Source organism: Puntigrus tetrazona, chromosome 3 (assembly GCF_018831695.1).
Source record: "Puntigrus tetrazona isolate hp1 chromosome 3, ASM1883169v1, whole genome shotgun sequence".
Lineage (NCBI taxonomy): Eukaryota > Metazoa > Chordata > Actinopteri > Cypriniformes > Cyprinidae > Puntigrus > Puntigrus tetrazona.
Genome location: NC_056701.1, coordinates 26364279 through 26388939, shown reverse-complemented (window position 1 = coordinate 26388939; position 24661 = coordinate 26364279). Strand labels below are relative to the sequence as shown.

The window sequence follows — 24661 nt, the reverse complement described above, 5'->3', positions numbered from 1 at the left end:
AAGAACGTCATGCCGGTGTGTAATAACTACGGCACAATTTCTCACAATTGCTAAAGTTTCACAATCTCATAGAGTCCTTTAGAGGTCTGGGGTCCAAAAACAAAGCGTGAATTCATCAGACGTGACAAATAATCCACAGAGACGCCACGGTCGCGACTCTGCAGTCACGTGAATAATAACTTATGATTGCAGCATTAAATAACCACTTATAATAATATCTAGGTATTAGATTGCGTATCCGATTGAGCAGTTAGTCTTCAGGACATGTTCACAAACTGAACATGTTCAGCGGAGCCCTGGGATATAATATTTTCTTTATAATATGTCGAGAAGGTTATACATCATTGCGTCTAGTAATAACATCACGGTCAAAATAACTTTTTTATTTTACGGTATATGATAGTATTTATAATTACCAGTATATTCAAAAATAAGACACGATGCATTCAGTTTCCTAATGTATATGCATTTAAGGTTTACATTTGCATCATAAATAGAGTTTTTCATATTTCCTCTACAATATTCTGAATCAAACTGGACCTGACTGACATGCAGTTGTTCTTTATATTTTGCATGCCGCTTTCTGCAGCACTGTGATATATCACCATCTACAGAAGGTTGAAGGTACTATATCTTGCGTATTTCGCCTTTACTTAAGCCCAAAACACACTTTATGAGTTCATATGCAATCATATGCAGATTTGTGTGACGCTGGAGACTACGATGTTGTTGATGACACTTGTCGACTACGATACGGTGAATAAAACGCCATCAGCATACAAATGCATGTTCACGTAAAACTTTTAAGCCCTTTTAAACAGCTCATGCAACAAAAAGTCAAAATTTTGGTTCTACCGTATCTGTAACGTGGCAAGAAAAATTAGCGCTTCAACTGCATAAACCCATTTTTATCAATCCTAAATTCGTTTTTTGCGTCTGAAAAGACGTCAGGTGATGAAACGCACATGGCTTTGTCATAGAGGCGATGCGAGGATGTCAGAATTTGAAAAGGATTCTTGCCTTTAATGTCTGATTTTTGATGTGCTATGAAATATTCTCCTTGTAGCGCAGGAGGTGTCATTCAGTCGGAGGTGAAATCGGTGAAGTGCAGGTGTGTGGAGCAGAAGGGAGCGGGCGAACACTGCAGGTGTTTCTGCTCGCAAAACCCCCGTCCGCAAACACAAATCACAGTTTGACTAAATTAACCAATAAACCGCTTTTGCATGCGCAGCCTCGCTCACGTTTTCGCGTTTGATCTCTCCGTCCGGCTCCGTGCGCGAGCGAGCGTGTGCGTGTGTGTGAATTGTATTCGAGCGTGTTTCCTGGGACTGGAACTCTCTGGAGGGAGCGCTGCAACTAGAGCAGAAATACGAGACGAAATGAGATCATTGGTCCGCGCGCCGATTGGCTGTCGAGACGAAGGCCGGTTCCAAAGCCGGTTCTTGCCTGATTCTCAATCTACAAACACGCCGCCACAGGGGAGAGCAGAGGGGTACAACAGAATGCCAAAGCGAGGAAGAGAAAGGATCTGGATTGACGTTTCATGTCTGGGTTTGTAGTCGCAGGGCTACAGAAGCACGAAGCCGGAGGAATGCCTTCACCTGTGCTGAAAAGTTGTTTGAAAATGTTTTTTTCCTGAGCAGAGGGGCCCAGATCGGGTCTCAAGCTAACTGATGTCTTATCCCGGTGCCAGCCGATTGATCCGTGAGCCAGGCTCACGGGATACTCCACGGGCTCCTCAGGTCAGATCTTGCTCTTCACAAGCATCGATTGGCAATTTCCGCCTCGAACTCCGGACTAACAAACCTCGATTACTTACGGCCGAAAAGAAAATACGTTAATAACACGTTTTCTTCCATAATTTGCAACCTGTTGTCGCAGGGATAAGCAAGATTGCTCCCGCCGAATCAAGTGCACGTGGCCGGATAAGTGACAAACATTCAAATAAATAAAAATATAGAAATCAGTAAAGAAAATAAAACCAACCAAACAAACAAATATATTTTCAATTCGATTAATGCGGTTAAAACCTTTTTTTTTTAATAAATCAATAATCCTTCTAAACATGTTAAAAATATAATACACAAAAAAAAGTAAAAATGATCTATTTATGGAAGCATAATTGCATTATTTGTTTTACGACGTAATTGCAATGTCTCTGTTAATTGTTAATTAATTAAGTTAATCACAACTGAGCGTTTATATCACTTTTTTTCTCTCAGACTACATCTCACAATTCAGTCTTTTCTCAAAATTCCAAGTTAACGTCTCTAATTTTCTATTTTTTCTAGGAAATGATCCATTTTTTCTCTCATCTAGACTTACTGAACTTACCTTTTTTTTTAATAGTTTTCATTCTCTGGTGGAAATAAGCTTCTGTACCCAGTTCTCATTCTATACTATACATGCATACTATGTATGCTACACCTACACACAATCACGTTAACATTTACGGCTTTCGTGGATAGGCGTAATGGTTTTTATATTGTACAAACTATGTGCTATTGCCCTACACCAGCCCTGCACCCAAACCTACCCCTTACAGGAAACGCTGCATTTTTAGATTTCCAAAAAAACACAATTTAGTATGTTTTTTTTAAGCCTTTTGCATTATTAGAACAATGGCAGTGTCTTCATAAACCACCTTCAAACTATAATACCTCTGTCATACCCATGTCATTAAACATACTTGTTTAATGTTGTTATATAAGATGGATATGGATGCTTACACCCTCCATAGGGCAAAAATAAATCAAAAAACGAAACAAAAAAAACAGCAGTATTGTTAACAGTGAGTTTATTCAGAAAATAAACACAAATTTGCCTCATTTTCTGAACAGCATCCACCTTTTCTCATTCAAGCTCTTCCAAAAATCAGATCAGCATTTCCTCAGCGTTCCTTCAGGGTTTTTTGACAAGGGAATTTGTGTCAAGGTTTATTTTGGTTTGTTAACATGGTTCATGTTCACAACAACAGCTTCAGTGGATTCCCTCAATGGATTCTCCACAAGAAAAGTTGAGAAACAGTTGAAGTCAGAAGCGTTTCCCAAGGTGACCTTCAAACTTCTTATTGTCTCGGGTTTCTGACGCACTGATCAGTCATCAGACACCAGGAGGGACAGATCAATGAGTGTCAGAAGAAAACAGCAGCCGTCACTGACCTCCCCCCTGAGTCCTCGTATGAAGAACACATGGCACCATCAATCCTGTTGACCTGGAGCCGTCTTCCTGGAACATACTGGCTGGCCGTTGCTTCTACGGAGGACTATATATGGACAAACGCGTTCGCTTAGCTACCGAAATGGCTTTGCTTTTGATCAGAGGCTCAGCTTGAGAAGCCGAGAGAGCCTCATTCACAGTGCAACTGATGCAAAGGGCTGCAATATATTTATATATACAGTGAACTGCCAAAGTCTGAGTCCACACTCAAATATCAGAGATTTAAAACACAGATCTCAAAAAATAAATATTTCAGGATTTTGACCATCCCATGTGCATACATACAACTAGCACCGCTGAAGAAACGTGTGCTTGTATGAACTTATGAGTAAAAAACTGAACTTGCAGATAAAATGTAAGGGATGGTTCACCCAAAAATAAAACTCCAACCCTGCAAGACCTTCGTTTATCTTTAGATCAGAAATGAAGATATTTTTGATGCATTCTGAGGGTTCTTTGACTCTCTATAGACAGCAAGGGTACTACCATGAACAAGGCTCAGAAACATAGCCAAGAAATTGTTCAAAAAATCCATGTGACATCAGTTCAAACGTAATTTTACGATGTGACAAGAATACTTTCTAAGAAAACTAAAACAATGACTTTATTCCACAGTTTGTCTTTGATGGTATGTACGCGACACAGTGATGCGGAGGACACAAATTGTTGAATAAAGTCGTTATTTTTGTTTTCTTCGCGCACAAAAAGTATTCTCGCACCTTTGTAAAAGTACGGTCGAACCACTGATGACACATGGATTGTTTTAATGATCTCTTCACTCCGTTTCTGAGCCTTGTTCGCGGTAGCACTGTCGCTGTCTATAGAGAGTCACAGAGCTCTCAGAACGCAGCAAAGATATCTTAAGATAAACTAAGGTCTTACAGGCTCGAAACGATATTGACTAATCTGAAAAAAAATACTACGGGAGTCAATTGTGGCCCAAAACAGCCTGGTTGCAAACTTTCTTCAAAATATCTTAACTTCGTGTTCGCCAGAACAAAGAAATTATTACAGATTTGGAACGACTCTAAATGATGACAGAATTTTCATTCTCCAGCGAAATATTCCTTTAAGGGAACACGCCCTTTTTATCTGAAAAAACTTTTGTCCGACTTTAAACAGTTGAGCTTTACCGTTTTTAAATCCATTCAGCCGATCTCCTGTCTGTCTGTAGCTTTATCCGTAGCTTAGCATCATTGAATCTGATTAGACCGTTAGCACAACGCTCGAAAATGACCAAAAAGATACTTTTCCTATTTAAAACTCGACTCTTCTAGAGCTGCGCTGTGTACTAAGACCGACGGAAAATGAAAAGTGATTTTCACGAACACTACCCCGAGTTTTCACTAAAATTATTTTGTACGGTGAGCGATCAGGTTTAACAGATGCTAATTTGGCCTGCACAAGGGGGACGTTTTCCGACCCTCAACCTAAAATGAGTTTGACGCCCTTCATCGGACACCGAATGAAAAGATCACTGCCTACCCAAACATAAATAAGTTTGTTGAGGGCCGCTGGGTTTGGACGCGGCCTGGGGGTCGTGTCCGAGAGGCTCGGCTTTTGATCGTGAACAATGTACGTAATGGTGACCTGCAGCTGGAGGAACAGAGGCATCGAGCGGCGGCAGGTGTTGACTAGTTCAGGCCGACCGCGTGCACACATCCACGCTCCGAAAGAGCTGCTGCATTACGGACACGGCAAAAAGTTCCAGCCGTACAAAAGCAGGTGCTCATGTCAGGTCCACGTTGCGCATTGATATTCATCTCTACGTGAGCACAAAGTCACCTTCGGCGGGCTTTTCTTTGTTACTGTAGTAACAACAGTGTAGCGCTTTAAATATTTAGCTTGATTTAAATTCATTCGAACTCCCAATGCCCGCGACACGTAGCCAGAGCTTTGTTTTCGGTTGAGCCCGAGGCTAGAACGCACTGATAATCAGGAGTTATTTTTATTTTTGCCTTCGTTCGAGTCGATAAGCATTAATAGCGTATTTTAGAGTACGCGTCTTCTCGTTTTTCTCATCAATAGAGATTCAGAAATCTAATCCAGGTGTAGAAAGAAGTGGTTTTGTAAAGACAAAGTTACGAAACAAATGCCTTTCTCTCACCAAGGCCACGTCGTGCAGCCAGCACGAGCTTGTTTTCATTTGACGGTTCTTGATGGGAAGCCTGATGTAATAATGTACTATGTGCTACGCATATTTTTAGACGCATTTAAAACTCGACCGTGCTGTCTCTACGCAGCGAATTATTGCGGCGTTTGCTTTATCATCTAATCGGTAACCAGAGGCAGCGCGACAATGACAGGCTGATTTTAGGGCGGATCACACCCGCTTGAGCTGCTTTGACGGTGTTGACATTAACGCGGGTGTTTTTGCATCGGCCGGACTCTGATGAGAGTCCGATGTTGGCGAAATGTCACGGCGGAGGAGGTTTTAAACACGGGGAGGGCACAGGTCAAACGCAGCAGCGCTTCATCTGAGCACGAGCGCCTCGATCCTCGAGGGGGGCCGTAATCCAGGTGATGTGCTTATCTGTCCCCGATCATTTCTGATTAGTTCTCATCTGGGAAATCACACAGAGGCAATCAGGATTAATGTCAGGGGGAATATCAGAGTGGACTATGATACTTTTAGCTGCGTGCTATTTGTGGAGATGAGCTCTGGTGACAGCTGACTGAAGCGTGACACACAGCGGTTGTGACGAAAGCACCGAGAAATTTCAGACGTTGTACCAGTTTTGATGTTTTTTTTTATCATCTAATATCATCTACAGGTGGTCGTTTATTTTATTTCTGAAATCATTTGTGCGGTCAAATGATTAATTGCATCCAAAATGAAGGTTTATGTAATATATTTACAATATAGTATTTTTTTTGGACTGTGTATATTTAGTATGTACATATAAATACACACATACACACATATATATATAAATTGTTATATATTTATTTAAATGGAATAGATATTATTTATGTAAAGGTATTAATAAACAGAGTCTGTTTTAAATGCACAATAACTAGGTTTTTATATTTATCATAAATAAATCCAATTAGTTTTAATCTCATACATTTGATCTGAGTATTGCTTGTTTAATAGCCATATTTTAACCACGTTCATATTTTTTGTTTGCATATTTAATGTATTCAATTCAATTTTCACACTAAACAGATTTATGCCGATTTTAGGCATTTGAATAAATGCATTTTGAAAATGATTATGCAAATAGTCAATAAACTGCAGAAATCTTACCTGTTTATCTTATATAAACAACTATACAAATATGCATTACATTAGGTATATATATATATATATATATATAATACCTAATGTAATGCATATTTGTATACAGTATATATATATATATATATATATATATATATATATATATATATATATATATATACACACACACACATATATACATATCATTAACAGTATGTTAATTAATCATTATTAAAATTGACCATTATTACAATAAAACTGTTAAAATTGACCTAGTCGCGTGTTACGTACCCGGACTAAATCTAAACTGGGTTAACTCAATGTTCTGAGGGCGATTCAAACATGAAACAGAATAGTAACCAGACAAGCCGTTTTGAACAGAACACCTAGGGTAAGCAACAAACATCAAAAACATAAATTATGTAAGGAAGGAAAATAAAAAAAACAAAAAGCAAAGATGACGTTTTTTGGAGACGCCGGTTAGCGAGCAAGAGGAAGGGCTCGTGCAGGAAGGGAGGATATGACATTCGGGTTTCGTAATTTAATGAGAGCTGTTGAGCTGAAAGGGCTTTTGTGAGTAGTTTTTCACGAGCGGAGACTCGGTGTGCCTGGAAGAGGTCATCCTCCCGCTCCGCATTCTCTCTGACTGTAATTACAGAGAAACACATGTTAGCCGGCCAGATTTTCACTCGCGGATCTTCGTCTGAGGGCAGAACCGAAACTGTGGCATTTTAATTTGCCCCCCCGCAACTGTGAAACTTGCCCTTTTCCCGAACGGATACAGAACTGTGTGTGCTAATTGCTAGTTCATACTCGGCTGCTCTCGGCTTCAACACAACCTCTAGGCAACAGCGAGAACTTGTGCTCCTTCTCGGCGCTGTAAAGTCCCGCTTGGGGAATGCATAATGAAGGGGAATTATAATTAAAACCGCAGCCGTTTTTGCAGCGTTTGAAATAAGACTGGAGTTTCGTATTTTTAACCTCACCATATGTGCCCGGTATCGGGATTTTTTTAGCATTATTTTAATTAGAGATTAAGTGGCAAATATGATGTGTGCTTTGCGGTTTAGGTTAATAGCAGGTATAAAATTGCACCTGAGTTTTTTTTCTTTTTAAGTATTTATTTAATAAACCCTTTTTGAAAAAGAAATAGACTTTTGGCATACAGTACTTGTTACAGAAAGAATATGCTTAAGCGTGAAATAAATACACTTTTTTTGGACACCTGTTTGCATTAAATTGCATGTTATTTGCATTTGCATTAAATTAAAATATATTATATACAGGTTAAATGTATATTAAGGGTTACTTCACTCAAAAATGAAAATTACCCCATGATTTAATAAATAGTGTAAATAGTTTGCCATTTAAAAATCAAAACTCGTGGTATTGATACGCAAAAAGGGATTCCTAACTATTTTTTTTCCCTTTAGATGCAATTAGATCAACTTCAGAGTGCTTTTTAGACACTTAAGTGTGACTTAAGTACAATTACCGTAATATATACACAATATACAAAAAAATGTTTTGATGCTAAAAATTCAAAACAAGCAAGCATACTAACAAACATTGTTGGAGAAGGTCTAGCTACTAGAAGTTTTACTTTAGTAGTTTATTAGTAATTAGGCGCAAAATTTATAGGTTTTTTTTTTGTTAATTTTTTTGTATACTTTAAAGTCAGCGTGAAATTAAAATTGACTATATTTATTTTGTTACCACAAATTGCTATTTTTGTGGTGAACAATTGATCAGTGCATTCTCACACACACACACACACACACACACACGTTCATAATCGTTAATCCAGATCTGAAAAGCTCCTCCCATTTAAAATGACGTGCCTTCTCTGATGAGCCAATCATTTCTCACGCTCTATTTTTCTCATTCGATATTCTGCTTCTCTCTGAAGCACGTCACAAAACAGAAGTAAAATCGGTCGCAAACTTCCGGCCTTTAATGTCAATTATATTCAAATGTATATGCCATGCATTTAAATGTATCTGTAATTACAATTAAAATGTTCAACTTTATGACTTTTTTATTTAAAAATTTAATATTATAAAGTGTCTCTTTTCACACTTTACGCTTAATATGGCCTTCCATTTCATTAATATTATATTATCTAAAAGTACAGTATAAAAATGCTTTTAGGATTTAAAGTACAATAAAATTAAGCACTTTCAATAAATACGAGTTGGAGAAGCTCTCCTGAAGGAGACACTTCTCAGTAATGTGTGATTAATGGGGTTGTTTACTCAGGAGAAATTTCTGGGATTAATGAGACGCAAGCATTAATAAGATTCTCAATTTAACATCTTTTACGGGAGAAAAACAGAGCTAATATAAAGCATCTCATCTGTGATGTTTCTTTCCTATGGGACGGCTCCAGCTGAACCCAACAATAGCGCCGTCAGATACTCACCGTGCTTCATCAGTATCTTCAATTGTTTTTTTTTTAATTTTTATTTTATTGTATGTGCAATTCCGCCGTAGTTAAAGCACTAAAGCAATTACAATGTGACGCCTTGGGAAAAGGAAACCCGTGAATTAACGCCAGCGACGACCCCGAGAGTGCAAATTAAAACAGAGAGCCCCGGAAAAAGCACGACCTACATTGCTCCGCTCATAATCCGCGGATTTTTTCATTTCCACCTGGCGTCTTGCCAGGACGAGGATTTTGCAGCTGCTGGAAGCAATTTGATCCAAAACAGAGGACCGAAAAAAAAAAAAAAAAAAAAAGCCATTTACGTCTATTCAAAGCTTCTGCGGACTCAAACAAAACAGCACGGCGTCTCGCTTCCGTTATGAGAAGAAAACCAACGCAACGCCTTCCCAGAAAACCCGTCTCCTGCGCGATCTGAGAAGCGACGCGTCAGATGACAAGCAGAGTCTAGACATGTCCAGAATAGAGACGCACGGACTACAAGACAATTTCATTACGGGTCGTTCCAGTTACGTTTCACTCCGTCGGCTGCAAAGCCGAGAGGTCAAGGACGTCAGAGGTGCGGCACGGGAAGGGTTTGAACCCCGCGACCTTTCGTGTGAGGTTTCATCCACAACACCTACGGCTGGGCCAAACGTCAAAAGACACACGGCAGTTTGGGACCAGGCACGTGACTTTAGCACAAAAGCCTGGAAATTTATAAGGTTTTTTAAACCTATTTCCGAAGACGAATGGACTGTGGCAGACTTCGCAGGTCTCAATAAAATCATCGAAGGGCTTTCAAAGGCTCCCACTGCAGAGGAAAGACAAAGGAAAAAGAAGATACAGCAGGGCGGCATCTACACCGATGTTTCTATTACGATGAATCAAATGGGATATTGCTTTAATGCGTCCCTTTGACCTTGTTAGTGTTCAACCGTATCGCCCTAGTTTCAAGCCCTGCTCGTAACAGTAATAAAACGAGCAGACAATTAATTATGAGCTCAGGCCGTCAGGTTAAGAGCAATCATGTAGACACAGATTTTTTTTGTTCCATTTCCAAGAGTTTTTTATTTACTTATGGAAATTATGAGACCAATGATTCATTAGTAGATTTGTCCATTTCTGGCTGAGCCACAGAAAGTGTGTATTTATTTGGTTCGAGGACAAAACGGGCGATTTTTTTTAAAGCAAGCACCCTTTAATGATCATACGCTACCTTTTGCATGTTTAAACTTCAACCGTTTGAGGTCAGTGACAGTTTTCTTTCAAATATTTAATACTTTTATACAGCAAGGGTGCATTAAATCGATGTAAAGGTTTATGATATAAATTGTATTCAAATGAATGTTAAAAAAAATATTTTTTTAAATGTTATATTAGTATAAAAATATTAAGCAGCACAACCATTTTCAACACTGATAATTCTAAGAAAAGCTTCTTACGTAGACAATATTTCAAGATATTACTTTTTAAATTGAAAAAAATGAACTCCAAACATACATGTTATGCAAGATACGCTATATATTTGTAGGTTAGATATGCATTTGATATTTCAAAAAGTATATAAATAAGTTGATAGAGAGCACAGAAATCCTGTTTACCCTAACGAAGAAAGAAACGGTAAAAGACTGGAATATTCCCCGAGGCAGAACTCTGACGTGTGGTTTTCAGAATCATTTATTGGGTGAGAAAGGACATTCAACCGTTCCTCCATGCTGAACAACATCCCCAGGTTGCTCTGTGTACGAGGAAAGAGAGATTTCACATTAAACCCATTTTTTTTTTGGTCTATTATTTTCCTCGCTCTCGCCGTTTCACGCCGTGGTCTTACGTTAGGGGTTGAATCCTTGAAAAACCCAGAAAGCACAGTCGGTGCTCAGAAAAGGCCATTCATTTCGGACGAAAATATCATGTTACATTCTGAACAAAATCAGGTCAGATTACAAACAAGTAAACATTTTGCCCTAATGCTGCCTTCGAATCCAACGTGTGTAATGGCATATCATGATTCGGTCCGAATATCGCCGTTTCACCGTGATTCAGGTTCCCGTCGTTTGTATAACTTAACATACGTTGATTTCAACAGGACCTGAAGGCAGCATAACAGACGCAAAATGCGTTGCCATGTGAGATTTTTGTTCTTCTAAGTACATTTATGACACAAAATAGCAGTAGATTACATTCAAACCAAAGAAACCGAGTATCCAAAAGAGTTTGATCTCATTGCAGTGCGTTTCGGTCGAGCGAGAGAGCTCTCGTAGCCCAAATACAAACACGTGTCGACGAGGGAAACACACTAATGCATTATTAGTGTCTATTGTGTGAGAACGCTGCACCACGGTGAATTTCACAGACTTTGATCTGGCCTTTGTGCACGACAAGTTGAAAGATGAAATGAAAACATCCATGTAACACAGCGAGACAGAGTGAGAGCGACAGGCCCAGCGGTGCATTTAGACGTGAAAACACAGAAACGATGCCGAGGACCACATTTACATAAAGTGTCCCATATATATATTGCACTGCTCTACTTCAACACAAATGTACGGTTTGAAGTTGTCTAAATAGATCAAGCACAAATAAAATCGGAAAGCACACAAGTGAATCTCACGAAAACAACCCCTATTTTTTTTTTCCGTTTTGTGACATTGTTTTTACGGTAATAAGCACGTTTCCCGTGTTCGGGTTTTTACCTAAGCCTTTTGAGTGCTCAAGGTTGATTCTCATTATCGTAATGACTGTAATACTGGTTTTATTTCAAGAACATTTCAGTTAAGTAATATTTACGTTAAAAGCAATGAAGGCGGTACCTAGTAACCATACTACCAGGACACCATAAACACTTCACAATAAATAATATATATATATATATTGCATTACGCTAATGAGAATCTATGGGAAATGTGCTTAAAACTTCATTTATACATTTATATATTATTTATTATCACACTAATCGTTTGACAGCACTAGGTACAGTGCAAAAATACGATTAAAAATAGGTTTCATTTTCTTATGCAAAATATATTTTCTCTATTTTTTTCTCTTTAGGTTTCGGAGGGAAACATGACCTTGACAGTTTTTGTGAGATTCACCCATTCGTAGCATCAAACTGTCAGATAAATCAAACCTCCCGACGTCGCGCTTAAACGAGCGCAAACGCCATCAACCTCATTAGCGCCTATCAGAATTTCATCTCTAAATGAAACGTTATTAAAAAAGTATAGCACACATTCCCGGTCGAGGTCTCACAGTTAATCTCACGACGCCGTGATCTGTTCGCGTCAAAACCCTTTACAAACGTTTCAAAGATAGCACAATTCGGGATTCACAAACCGAATGAAATCAATCTAGCTTGACGGGGTGAGTCACAGCAGCCAGACCTTCTCCTGGGAGCTGCGGGTCAGTCCTTGGCAGCTTTGCTACTTTAAGGTTTTCTGGATGTCAGATCTGCTGGAGACGGCAGCCGGTGAGGGATAGCGATATTAAAGAAGATTTTTTTTTTTTTAAATGCGAACGTTCCCTCCATTAATCTTTGGATCACAGACATAAAGACGCTTCTGAATGTCTGAACGCCCCTCCGTATGTGCGACGTCACAGTCTAGCTCATTCGTTAATTTTTAATAAAGCTTACGTTGAAACTATGCAGTTGGATTTTTTTCTCAGGGGTTTGAAGGGCATCGGCCTATACACGACACGACAAAAGCTCGAAGCGAAAATGGCAAAAAAACTCATCTTTTACTGCAGTTCTTAAAATACCCACGAGTCTGTGGAGAGAAGAAGTTTTTGAAGGACGCAACACAGAGAAAAGCATATATAATATCAACAAAATGTTTAGCTTCAGCCAAAGCCTCAAATACTCTATTTTGACCTTGAAAGTGCAGACTGATATTTTTTCTTCCTTTTTCTAATTAAGTCATTTTAGTTATTGGTCGGGCTGACAGCAAAGTCTCAACAGACGTAAAGCAGAATAGAGGACGAAATAATCCTTTGTGTGAAAACGTGTAAACGTGTGTTTCTTTTGAACCACCTTTGTAAAGTTCCCAGCGCGGCATTGGGACGTGGGTTACCTCGATAACGAGAACGCTTCCAATCTGACAGACGTGTCCTTAGGAATCAAAGAGACGGTCTTCACAAATCTCCAGAGCTGCTTTTGTGGCACCGCCAAATACCTCCACGTTGGCATCGACCCACGGCACCACGTTGCCAGGCATGTAGGCTGAGCAGTTGGCCATAGCAGAGATGTCTATAGGACGCAGGACTCTGTCCCACATGTTAAAGTGGCTTAACTCTCCTACGAAGGCTTGAGTGGCATCAAATCTTCCTCCTACGATGTCCTGTGGAATAACAGAACACGTCACTGTACTAGCGATGCAGCATACACTGTAATATTATGAAATATTATTACAGCTTTAATGAACTGTGTTCTATTTGCATATATTTGAAAATGTAATTTATTCCTTTGATGAAATGCTGAATTTTCAGCATCATTCAGTGTCACGTGATCCTTTAGAAATCACTTTAGAAATGTGCTGATTCTCTACAATTATTTACAGTCTTAAAAACTCTCTCTCTATATATATGTGTGTGTGTGTGTGTGAAAAAGTGCTTCATATGTTGACAATTTGAAACCATGATAATTTGATGGATGGAAAATTCATAAGTATTCCCGTTTGATTAATGCAATCCTAGTTGCATACAAATACCAATATATTGTTATTATACGTTACTGTAATCTCTATAATGCATCGGCACAGGTTACACTTTATTTTAAGTTTATTTCCTTGTTACAATGTAATTAAAGTATAATATTGTTCTTTTCATTTCATTGCTGTCATATCTTCAAAGCGCTGCAGATGGAGAGCATCTAAAGTCAAAAACATTCAAACAGAAGTCATTGTGTTTTTGAGTGTCCTGTCACAAAAGCAGCATTTTTAATGTGATCATAGTCCTACGTTGAAGCTTTAGAAACCAGGATCCTCCTAAATTAAGTTTCAGGAGAAGTTAATGAATCAGCTAATTGTTCCGGTAACGTACAAACTGTATTAGAGCACTGCAAACAGCGTGTACGTAGCGTAACGCATTTCTAAATTCTTTGACTAGGTGTTTTTAAATCCTCAGCAAACTGGGACTCTGCTCTGATCCAAACTCTAATGAGCCTCCTTGCTGTCTGCTACAGTATGTAACCTTCTAATGCTAACTGATGGAAGCTCACAGGAGACTACACTAAAATCCTCTGCAAGCGAAATTCTGCTGAGACCTGAAGTTAGTTAATCTGTCTACATACTTTGTAGCTAGCCGGCTGAATAAAAACACATTCGGTGTGTGATTCTACAGACATCTGATATTCCTCTAATGCCAGTCAGCCCATAATCAGCCAAATCCACTGAGCCTGCTGGGTAAGGAAGCCGAGTTGATATAACCCAGTTTGGACTGATAATCATTCATAATCAGTGACCCGGTGGTGCTGGGTTGGGAATGCAGCACATCATGTAAGTTTAAATGGTTCTTTGAGCTTTTAGACTACTTTGTCTATCCGTTTTTGCGGCATTTTGAGAAATACTATATGTTTGTTAAATATAAGAAAGCTAACTGAAGTAGAGAAAAGGGTTTTGTCTTATTTAGTTTTTTCTTACATTTAAAGTTGAGTAGTGACCAGCTAGAATAATAATGAAAAATGCTTTAAATGCAATAAGGTCTTGTTGAATCGCATAGCTTTTTCCTTTTTTCTAAATTTGAGTATTTATTACGGGTCTTCAGTCTGTGCGCTATGGATCTATTTTTGTTTTCGAATAAAAAAACGTAGAAAATAACTGCATTTTTTTTAGAGTTTGTAGCTCAACTAGTAGAGTATGAGAATATGCCAAGGACGTAGGTTCAATCCTCGGGGAACTGATTAAAATTCATACCCTGTATGCACTGCCAAAAGCAGTAAAAGAATTACTAATAAAGTTGATGAATTCTGTGATGCTTGTCATATTAGTTCTAAAACAATCCGTTTGTTGAATACAATTACATGAACGTGTATGATAATATCAACATATCAACCATCAAAGTGAACTTTGCGTATTAAACAACTGTCCATCCCAAGCAATGCATTTAAACTAAAGGCTCTTTGTTGGCACTGATGGTTCCGTGAAGAACCTTCAACATCCATGGAACTTTTCCATTGCACTAAAGGTTCTTAAGGGTTATTAGAATGTTCTTTAAGAACTTTTTCTTGTGAGGTTCTTTGGGAAGCCCCCTTCTATGTTATCACTGTGAAAGCAGGAATGGCCCAGAGGTTTAAAAGACAATTAATATTCAGCAGGATCATTGCTTTAACCGCTCTGACACTATCAGACGAGAAGCAAATTTGAACGCGGCTGACACTAGCTTTGCAGCATCGACACTTATTGAACTGAATTGAATCAACACGGAACAGAATAATGAGCTGAATAATGACGCTATTATCTTCTACTAAAGCTTCTTTACAGCTGAAATTGAATTTGTTTCAGAAATTGATGAACAGCACAACAGTAACCCTGTTATATTATCCTGCTTATTAATGTGTAGCTGCTTTAAAACAATCTGTATCGTATAAAGGGCTATGCAAACAAATGTGACTGGACTTGACCCAGCTGACAGCTATTATTCTATCTCTTCATGCAATTTAGGTCACAGATTGTGCTTTTTCACGCACCGTTAAGCAGTATAAATGCGCTCGATGATCAGTGCAGCAGATTATGTGTCACACGGATTTTGTGTGCTTGCTGTGTCAAATCTAACATTTCTCTTAAGAAGTCCCTGAGCTCTCAAGTGCCGCTGAGAGGTGACGTCTTCTCATCATCGCGTGTGAAGACTTATTATTATCGTTGCATGGCTTCCTCGCGAGGGATCAGCTCTTGTACGTCCTCTCGCTCACCTGTTCTTGGCCCAGGATAATGACTCCTCCAGGTTTAATTGGGTGCCAGGGGGCCAAGTTCTCTCCGGTCCCTAATCTCTCTCCATCCTGATATGCCTCCCAGAAGCCGTCTCTGGTTGTCCAGGTGATGCAGATGTGATGCCAGCGGCCGTCACTCACAGAGAGAGGAAGCTGAGCTACCTGTGACAGAAAGGGCCAAACCGTAGGGGGTAGGGGGTTATTACTGTGAAAACCGGTGCTAAAAAAAGTGCATATTTAAGAAGTAACTGCTTCCGCAGTAATTATTCAGGAGATGTATGCTGCTTTTCTTCCATTGTGTCCCTACAGACATAATCCTGAAGTGCCTCACTCTAACTCGCTTTCCATCAAAGAATTTAACTACATTTGCTGAAGAAAAAGTGCAAGTGTGCAGTTACAATGCTAAGGAGTTTTAAGCTGTAATATGATAATAATAAGTCTTAGAGAGTTAGAGAATTTCAAGATATAAATGATGATGATGACTTTATGACTCCTAATTTTGAGTTTATCTTTAAAAAATATAAATTGCGAGTTTGTGTCATGCAGTTCTGAGGAAAAAGTCAGAACTGTGATATAAAAAGTCGCAATAATATTTTTTGACATGGTTTGCCATGTCAAAAGAGCCCAGCCTCGGTCCCTAGATATGGATTAAGTCCTTCCTTACATTCGAGTCTATGAGTCTGATTGTTTAGAACTATAATATCACACCTCTGCTCAGCAAGCTGCTTGATTTGAGGTGACGTTCACATCCGTAGCACAACAGGGTGTCACGCGCCTAATCTAAGAGAGGGGTTTGTTCAGATTGCGAACGATATGTGAAAGAAACGTTTTTTTCCCTGGCGAAATACAGATATTTCGACCTTAATCCGTATGATTCGGGATTTTATGCAAGTATGAAACATTTCCTCACACAGATTTCATAATGTTAGTCGCTCGTGTTGACCAACAGAAAGCTGCTTGGTTTGGAAATAACTTGCATGAGTCCATAATCCACAATAAAGCTTCCTAGAGTAAAAAAAAAAATTCCCCTGTTGTCTTTTCACATCAAAATCCCTCAACGTGTTTGCTTTTCATGCTGTTTTGGATAGTGTTCGCTTAAACACGGTGATTGCTCTGTGCATATTTCTTCCCATGATTCAGACCTTTTCACTGCAGAAAGCAACATTATGGATTATGGATATTTTGAAGCGATTGTTTGAATTTAAAATATCTTAATGATGGATTCGTTTTTTAATACAAACACATAGCTCTTCACAAGACGTGAAGTAAAGAAGTAAAGTGGAATAGACTGCATATTTTTTACATTTTCAACTGTGTTATGTTTGGCGTCATGCTTGACCGCTGCAATGTCTGCAGAAATTTAGCATGCTCAACGTCTAGTGCGCAGCTTAAGGGAGGATATAAAGTGTCTGTATGAATCATCATAACATAAACTGCCATCTATAAAGTTGTATTTGACGCCCCACATATTTTAAAATAGTTTATGTAGTTAAGCTCCAAGCTGGAGGCACATTGGGTTTGACAGCGACTGCACCTTGAGAGTAGGGCTTTAATGTACTTAAGTTGAGCAGTATGCAGAAAGTATGAAAACACAACATTCAGACAGAAGTAACGAAGCACTGAGGTGTGATGCATTCACTGGAGTGGGAAAAAGCACTGAAGACACACTCGACAGGTAATCACATTCAGCATCAGTCTGCTTCTCTCTCGATCCTCGTCACATTCTTGTTCTTTCCAGCTTGACGTACACACACGAACACACACACACACACACACACACACACACACACACACACACATGCGCACGCGCTGTACATGTATAATGCATGCTATGCAGGCCTGCGGGGCAAGATGCCTCTCTCAATAAGCAAGATGCCAAACTGACACTTCCTGAGTGAGGTATCAGGGGAATTAGCAGGGCAGCAGAGCTCATTCGTTCTTTTCCTATCTCTCGCTCTCTCTAGACCCTCAGGTTACGCACAACAAAAAAACCAAGTCCACAACGATCCAGAGACACAGCATCCATGGTTACTGAGATATGCTAACCTCATTTACGGATGAGACATTGGAAGCTAACTTTCCCCAAAGAAAAGCGGCTCATGTCATACTCTTGATTTAGAATCACGAAGGGCATGTTTAATTCATTTATGCGTGCTTTTATACTAAACTTTGAAATCGTCGAGGGTCTTGTGCATCAACAGCCTCTGAAAGCTAATCAGCTAACTTTAGTTTTTTATTAAAAATGCATGCAAAAATATTCTGGGTGACTCTCTGCAGCCAACATGCGTTGCTGACATGCAATATCTTTAAGAGATCTTTAAGGTTTGTTGAACTTGTACAAAACAATCTTGCTGCAAAAATCTAATTTCAAAGGACTTTTGTTTTGAAGATGATCCAAGCCATGTGAACTGGCGGCAAACAGGAGACTCACTGAATGTGAACAGTCACGCAAATGCACATGTCTTATTGACTGTATATAACATTAGATAACAAAAGATTAGGTTGTAGTGATTTATTTTAAATAAATGACTGTAAAAGTACATTTATTGCGAAAAGGATGTATAGACGCGTGTTTCCATTACAGATTGGTGAAAAACTTTGGCGATATTTTATACATGTAAAGGTAAAGGTATTGGTAAATGACGGCATTACCTTTATTTGTTAACCTTTTGTCTCTCGTGTTAAATCATGGCCACCTCATCTAAGTGTAAAAACGTTTTGCGATATATAGAGGAGGTTATTTTTTTTCCGAAATTGACACATTTCCATTATGTGTATTTTAATTTATGCAATTTGAAGGGTAACAGAAACGTAGCTAATGATTCATTCATTCAGTATTACGTGAAATAAATATTGGAATATTAGTTTTATATCAGCATCAGGCATCAAAAATACCTGTATCTGTCTACCACTGCTGTCCAATTATAGGCGATCTTCAGCCCTGTTCATGTTTTCTGAGCTTGTAATGTTAAAACTTTAACATTTATCAGCTACTGTAGATGTAGTTAAAGGACTAGTTCACTTCCAGAGTAAAAAAAAATCATGATAATTAACTTTCCTCCTTGCCATACTAGAAGTTCATGTCTTTTTTTCTCAGTGGAAAATAAATTAAGGCTTTCGAGGGAAATATTTCTCCATATAATGGACTTCAATGGGAGTCAACAGGTTAAAGGTCCAAATTCCAGTTTCAGTGCAGCTTCAAAGGGCTCTACATGATCCCAGCCAAAGAGTACCAGTCTTATCTAGTGAAGCGACGGGTTATTTTCTAAAAAAGGAAACACTGATGAGACGGAGTTTTTCACCCTACCTTTTTGAACTGAAGTACACGGATGAAGAACTAGCCACACCTGACCTTTACAACATGATTACGCAATGCATGAAGACACGCGTGTGTATTGCAGAGCTAGTGCAAGACAAGCATTTGTGGTTTTATGTTTTGCAAAATGACAGATCGTTTCATGTAGAGCTCTTTGAAGCTGCAATTTGGACCACTGAAGTCCACTAGATGTAGAAAAATCCTTGAATGTTTTTCTCAAAAATCGTAATCTCAACTTTTTGAAATAGACATGAGTGATAAAACAAGTAGAGTATACTGTAAAAAAGAACAAATAAGGAAAAGATGGGTTTTGACTGGTAAAACAGAAAGAGAAAAGTACTAGAAATAGAAAGACATGAACATCTTGGATGAAATGGGGTGAGAAAATCAACCAGATTTTCTAAGTGAACTAATTCTTTAATCTAATTCTAATTAAACTAATTCTTAAATAAATGTAATTAATGAGCAATTTTCCAAAATTACATGTGTCTCTGAGCTATGTGTGGTAAAACTTGAAATTTTGTGTTGCATGCATGGAAAATAGTGTCTTTTTGTGCGTGTGAGCACAGTAGAAGTCCTGAGCTGTGACAAATTAATTTTTAAAAGTACAAATATTCAGTGTAGCCTCTCAATTATCATAAGTTCAAGGAAACCGAACAATAATTATACGTGATAATTGATACAATACATGTGAAATTTTAAATCTCGCTCCATGTGGCAGTTTAATTAGTATTTCATCTTCAAGCCTCTTTGTGTAATTTGTATTAAAAGTAAAACCAGCCTGTAAAAACCTTTTATTTCAGAAACCTTTGGGGACCGTTTAAAACGAGCTACCATATTTTTCTGTCAGTCACATTTGGTGCTATTTTTAAGACAAAAGACACCTATGACACACGGCCAGGTTTGTAGTGATGCGTATAAAAACATGAATAGCTTTGCTGTATCTCACGAAGGCTCACCTTATCATTGACAAGCAGCTCCATGGGGCTGTTTCCCCACTCTATCAGCACAATCTCATTGGCTTGTCCCGGGACGCCATAAGAGAACGGGGTTCCGATTCCAGGACTGGCGCTGGACTTGAGCCACATACACACGGTGAAGGCGTACATCTCTGGCAAGCTCTTCTTGATGCGGCCGTACAAGTAGTTGGTTCGCAAAGGCAGAGACACCTTAAAGTCCTCCGGGGATTTGAACGCACTGTTACCTGCGGAGACAATCGAGGGAGAGGTTTGCGTTGGAAGACAGGAAGATGCAAACTGCTGACCTGAGATCGCGTTAATTCGATTCGGGCAAATTGAGTTAGGCTTTCAGGTTCAATTAATGAAAAGAGCGATCCACGCAGGCTCATGTAATTGTTCTAATATGAAATGACGTGCTGGGGCTGTGTAAAGTGAAGTAATGATGTAGCTGCTGATGATGCTTTGGCGTTAATCAGTCGCTTTGAAGAAGCAGCTCGATTTGTGCTAACACTGATCTGAATTTTGAATGCAACAGATATGATCATCTAGCGCAAACAGATGGGGCCCGCATGAATCCCATGCCCAAAAAGGCCAAAGGAGCGGTAAAGGCAAACAAATGATTGTAAATAGCAAGCTCATTTACATGCAGACACTCTCACACAAAGCCAGATCTGCCACAGCCAACACATTCTGCCACAGTGACACCTTTGTTTCATCTTCCAGCATAAAATTGGCCCCGTGCATTGAGGTTTATGCAGCGAAGCGTTGGCAAAAGGTTTCCCCTGATGCTGTGTTGAGCGCTGGTCAAGCGTTTAAAGTTTCAACGATGACCTTTCGAAGCGCAGCCAGTGATTTGCAAGCGATCTACATGATGGATGCAGTGCCTGCCTTGGCCATGATGCCATGCTCCAACTTTGCGCTTAAGTTGAACTTTTCTCATTCAACATCAAGATTTAGAAGTTAGGAAGGTTACAAAATAAATATATATACATACATTTACTCTGATTCATTAAGAAAGCATTACATTAAGTAAAACCTCATCTTGTGACAAAAAGCTTTAAATGCCATGTTATTTGATGCGAGTGCCACTAAATGTGCAGATGGTAAAACGCATGACGACTGTACTTTGATGCGACCAACGTCGGCTGGAATCTGTCTTCTGATGACATTTTTTCTCACTTTTTAAATTTCAGATGACATCAGAAAAGCGGTTATGTTCAATAATAATGAAGAAAATAACTTAAAAGTTGAAAATAAAGTGTTGGGTAGGATTAGGGTAGGTGTAGGGAGAGCTTTATTGTCCCAATAAGAGCGTAAATAGGAGCCGTTGATATTTGCACTTAGTGTAAATAGCATTTATGCCAAGAAAATATTCTATTTTCACTTAGTGCAAAAAGCATATCATTAAAAAACGCTTCTATTTTCCCCTAGTGTGAGCAGGATACATTGCTCTTTGCACTCCATGGCTATTTGTACTCGCACGTCCGGGTTTTGCTGAGTTCTGTGTGTTTGAATCCAAAAATTGTATTTCGACCATATCTCTACACCTAAACCTAACCTTAGCCTAAAATCAGACACCGATAAACGAGCACCAAACACTGATTGTTAGCCTGAACCTCACAAAAACCCTAAACCGGTTCTTCAAATCCGATTGGTTAATCGCACAGGGTCAACAAAGACGTTCCAGGAACACGTCACGCTCAGCAGAACCAGGTTCTGCATTTTCATCCACGGAAGCGCAATAACATTTCACAGTACTGCTGTATTTTTAATCAAATAAATGCGCCCTTAATTGGTGAGAACAAAGGCGTCTTTCATGACCATTAAAAACCCTTTCCCGACTTCAAAGTGTCAAACGGCGTCTATTAAATTATTCATTTATTGTTTGTTTTATTGTTTTCTTTTCAATATGCTCTCACCCTTTGTTTGCTGTCACGCAAGCGTTTGTTTAGCATGCGATCCCCTCAAGGACTGCTTATGTTCTGTGGTGTATCAAAACAGTCGGCGGGACTTTTTTTTTTTCCCCTTTAAGCTCGAATACAGAATTTACGTGTATGTGTACGTGTACCTAGCCCGTACTGGCCCGTAAAAGAAATGTTTTGAACCACATCGGTAAGACAAAAAAAAAGCGATGGATTCCATCTCATTTGACACGACTGACTGAATAATTGACGACCGATGGCGGGCGTACTTTTCTCCAGCTCGGTGATCCTCTCCAGCAGCGAGTTGAGGGTGTTCTCGGTGCGCTGCCGGTGAGCGGTGGTCTCGTTGTACAGCTGGCTCTTCTCCTCCTCCAGTTCGGCGACTCTGGTCAGCAGCTGGCTCTCCAGGTCGGTCAGACGACGCTTCAGCAGGTCTCTCAGCTCGTTGGGAAACATCCCACCTGATGTGTTGGCACGCAGCTGCTGCTGCAGAACAATAGACGGAAAATATTAATCTGCCTCGTGCTGATATGGCCGGAAATTGTTTATTGAGAACTGCTGGGGATTCGTGAAATTCTTTCGTGAAAGTCTTCCACTGCTGCTGTATGCACTTCCATCAAATTACATTTAAGGTTAAATTAGATTTAGATGTGTGTAACATTAAAATGAGGTCAAAAATAGATCAACCTAATCACTGTTTTTATGGGTTAAACCAGGTAGAAATATCTCTTCGGCATAACAATTGAAGGTCACCTTTTCATAGTAGACACATATTGTATTCAGCGCCGTACTACAACACGACTGTTGAGGTTAATATTAGTAAGAGTAGGTTAAAAACAAAGGTCAACAGTGATATTATAGGTTACACTTATTAAAGTATTCAAGCACTGAGTAATATTACTTCACTACATGTGCTTAGGGGTTGGTTTAGGGTTACCTGCAAGTAATTGTGCATGAATAACTGTTATTATCATTTACTGAGACGACCTTAAAATAAAGCGTTTCCGATTTATACCGTGGTTGCAATTACAGGAATTAATTACAGGTGTAATTAGAAAAAGAAGGCGTTCGTTTAAATATAAGCACACTGCAAAACATGTAATAGACTAATTTAAGAGTGAAAGTCTGCATTCGTTTTGATCCAGTGACCCTGGATGAATCCAAGCTTTCCATATATACTTGACTGTTTCCAAGAAGTCGTGTATCAACTGAGCATTACGCCAAAAAAAAAAAATCTTCCAATCGGTGCATTTAGTTTCAGGTATTCTGGGAATGCATCGTTTGCGCATTTAATATTTTGTGTGCCGCTATCAGAATTGCATTTGAAAAACGCGTAGTGGTCACTGATCGCAATTTCAACTGAAACGCTCTCGGATCCAAAATGGGGCTCGTGCGTCGATGCCGTATAAAAGAACCATTTTGGGTTCCCCAAAGAACCTTTCAGTCTACAGTTCTCAAAGAACCCGCTTTAAGTGGTTAGAAGGGCGTTTTAATAACCAACTTATACTTTCGACTAGAAATAACTTTTAGCGGCGTCGTGGAGAGACCGTCTACAATATCGAAGCTCGTTGTGTTTCATTCGAATCGCGAACTGAAACGGAAAACGTGGCTCGTGTGTAATTGTTTTGACAGGCGCGAGTCAAGCTTCGCTAATAAGCGAAACCGATTTTCTCGGATCATTAGAGCTCTGTTTTCCTCAACAGCGTCGCAAATGGCTCTTTAAGCGTCCCGTCGGCATAAACTCTCACCTCCAGGTTCTCCAGGCGGTCTTTGAGGCTCTGCATGGTCTTGCCCAGCTGCTCCACGGTCTCCGTGGGGTCACGCGGCAGGTCGCCCATCGTGTTTTTACTATAATCCTTCCTGCGCGCGCCGCCCCTGGACTTGGCGTCCGCCTCGCAGCGCGCGAGTTTGGAGTTGAGCTCTTTGATGGTGCCCTGCTGACTTACGATAGTTTCCTTCTGCTGCAGGATGGTCTCTCGGAGCTGAATGATGGTATTCCGCAGCTCTTCCTCCTGCGGACTCGTGCTCTGGACCCGGTTGGTCGCTTCCACCGGGCAGCTGAGGTCGGCGCCCGCTGGCACGGCGGTGCACACGAAGCGGTTTCCCTTCGCGCCGCTCGCGCCAGCCGCTTTCCCGCTTCCCGACGCGTGTAAAAACAGCAGTGCCACGCAAAGCGCTCTCATTACGACCGTTTGTCTCTTAAAAACGCATGAAACTCGAGAGAACTCTGGCTGAAAAGACGCTCCGGCGTAGATTCCAACAATACAACAGGTCTTCACGAAAACATTCGACCTCGTTATTTTTAAATAAAAACGCGTGCAGCTCCCAAGACGTCGCGCTAATTAAAACCACTCGCAACAAGCGCAAAAAAAACGAAACCAGCTGTAGTTAGCCTGGAAATCCAAAGCACAGCCCGAGCGCCGCTCTCTTCGCGCAATCACCGAGTATGCCAAACAAACTGTTGGAGTCCTTCTCACAGACGCGTCAAACGCATTTAACTCCCTGTCACTTGAGCAAAATCACTCACAAACAAGTAGCTGTCCAAACGAAGCCGACTGTCAGCTCTTTAATTCTCTTCACACAGTCAGCGGTGCTGAACGGACAGCGGCGCTTCACCCGATTAATATAGAGAGCGAGGCGCGCGCGGTTTGGTTCCGCTGGAGAAGCGCGCGGATTGA

The 24661-nt window shown here is 39.8% G+C and overlaps 1 protein-coding gene across 2 annotated transcripts; it reads right to left on the bottom strand.

Annotated features, from left to right (window-relative positions):
- Window positions 1-10528: 10528 nt before the first annotated feature.
- On the bottom strand, window positions 10529-24661 carry nptx2a (neuronal pentraxin 2a). 2 transcript variants are annotated; one of them, XM_043228183.1, is made up of 5 exons: window positions 23732-24661; window positions 22253-22466; window positions 20062-20306; window positions 15769-15948; window positions 10529-13201 (listed from the first exon to the last, which is right to left on the bottom strand). In XM_043228183.1, exons 1-5 carry the CDS (start codon window positions 24164-24166, stop codon window positions 12974-12976), a joined length of 1302 nt encoding a protein of 433 aa, XP_043084118.1. In that variant the 5' UTR covers window positions 24167-24661; the 3' UTR covers window positions 10529-12973. The 2 variants fall into 2 exon arrangements, with proteins under 2 accessions (XP_043084118.1, XP_043084110.1); XM_043228175.1 differs by having other exon boundaries at window positions 22253-22469; window positions 23732-24657.

What these genes read in the sequence shown, in the direction of transcription:
- nptx2a (XM_043228175.1), bottom strand. Translation starts at nt 24,166, where the DNA reads ATGAGAGCGCTTTGCGTGGCACTGCTGTTTTTACACGCGTCGGGAAGC. An exon ending in AGCTGCTTGTCAATGATAAG is followed by an intron (nt 15,949 to 20,061) that starts GTGAGCCTTCGT and finishes TTTCTGTCACAG; the next exon opens with GTAGCTCAGCTTCCTCTCTC. An exon ending in TTATCCTGGGCCAAGAACAG is followed by an intron (nt 13,202 to 15,768) that starts GTGAGCGAGAGG and finishes GTTATTCCACAG; the next exon opens with GACATCGTAGGAGGAAGATT.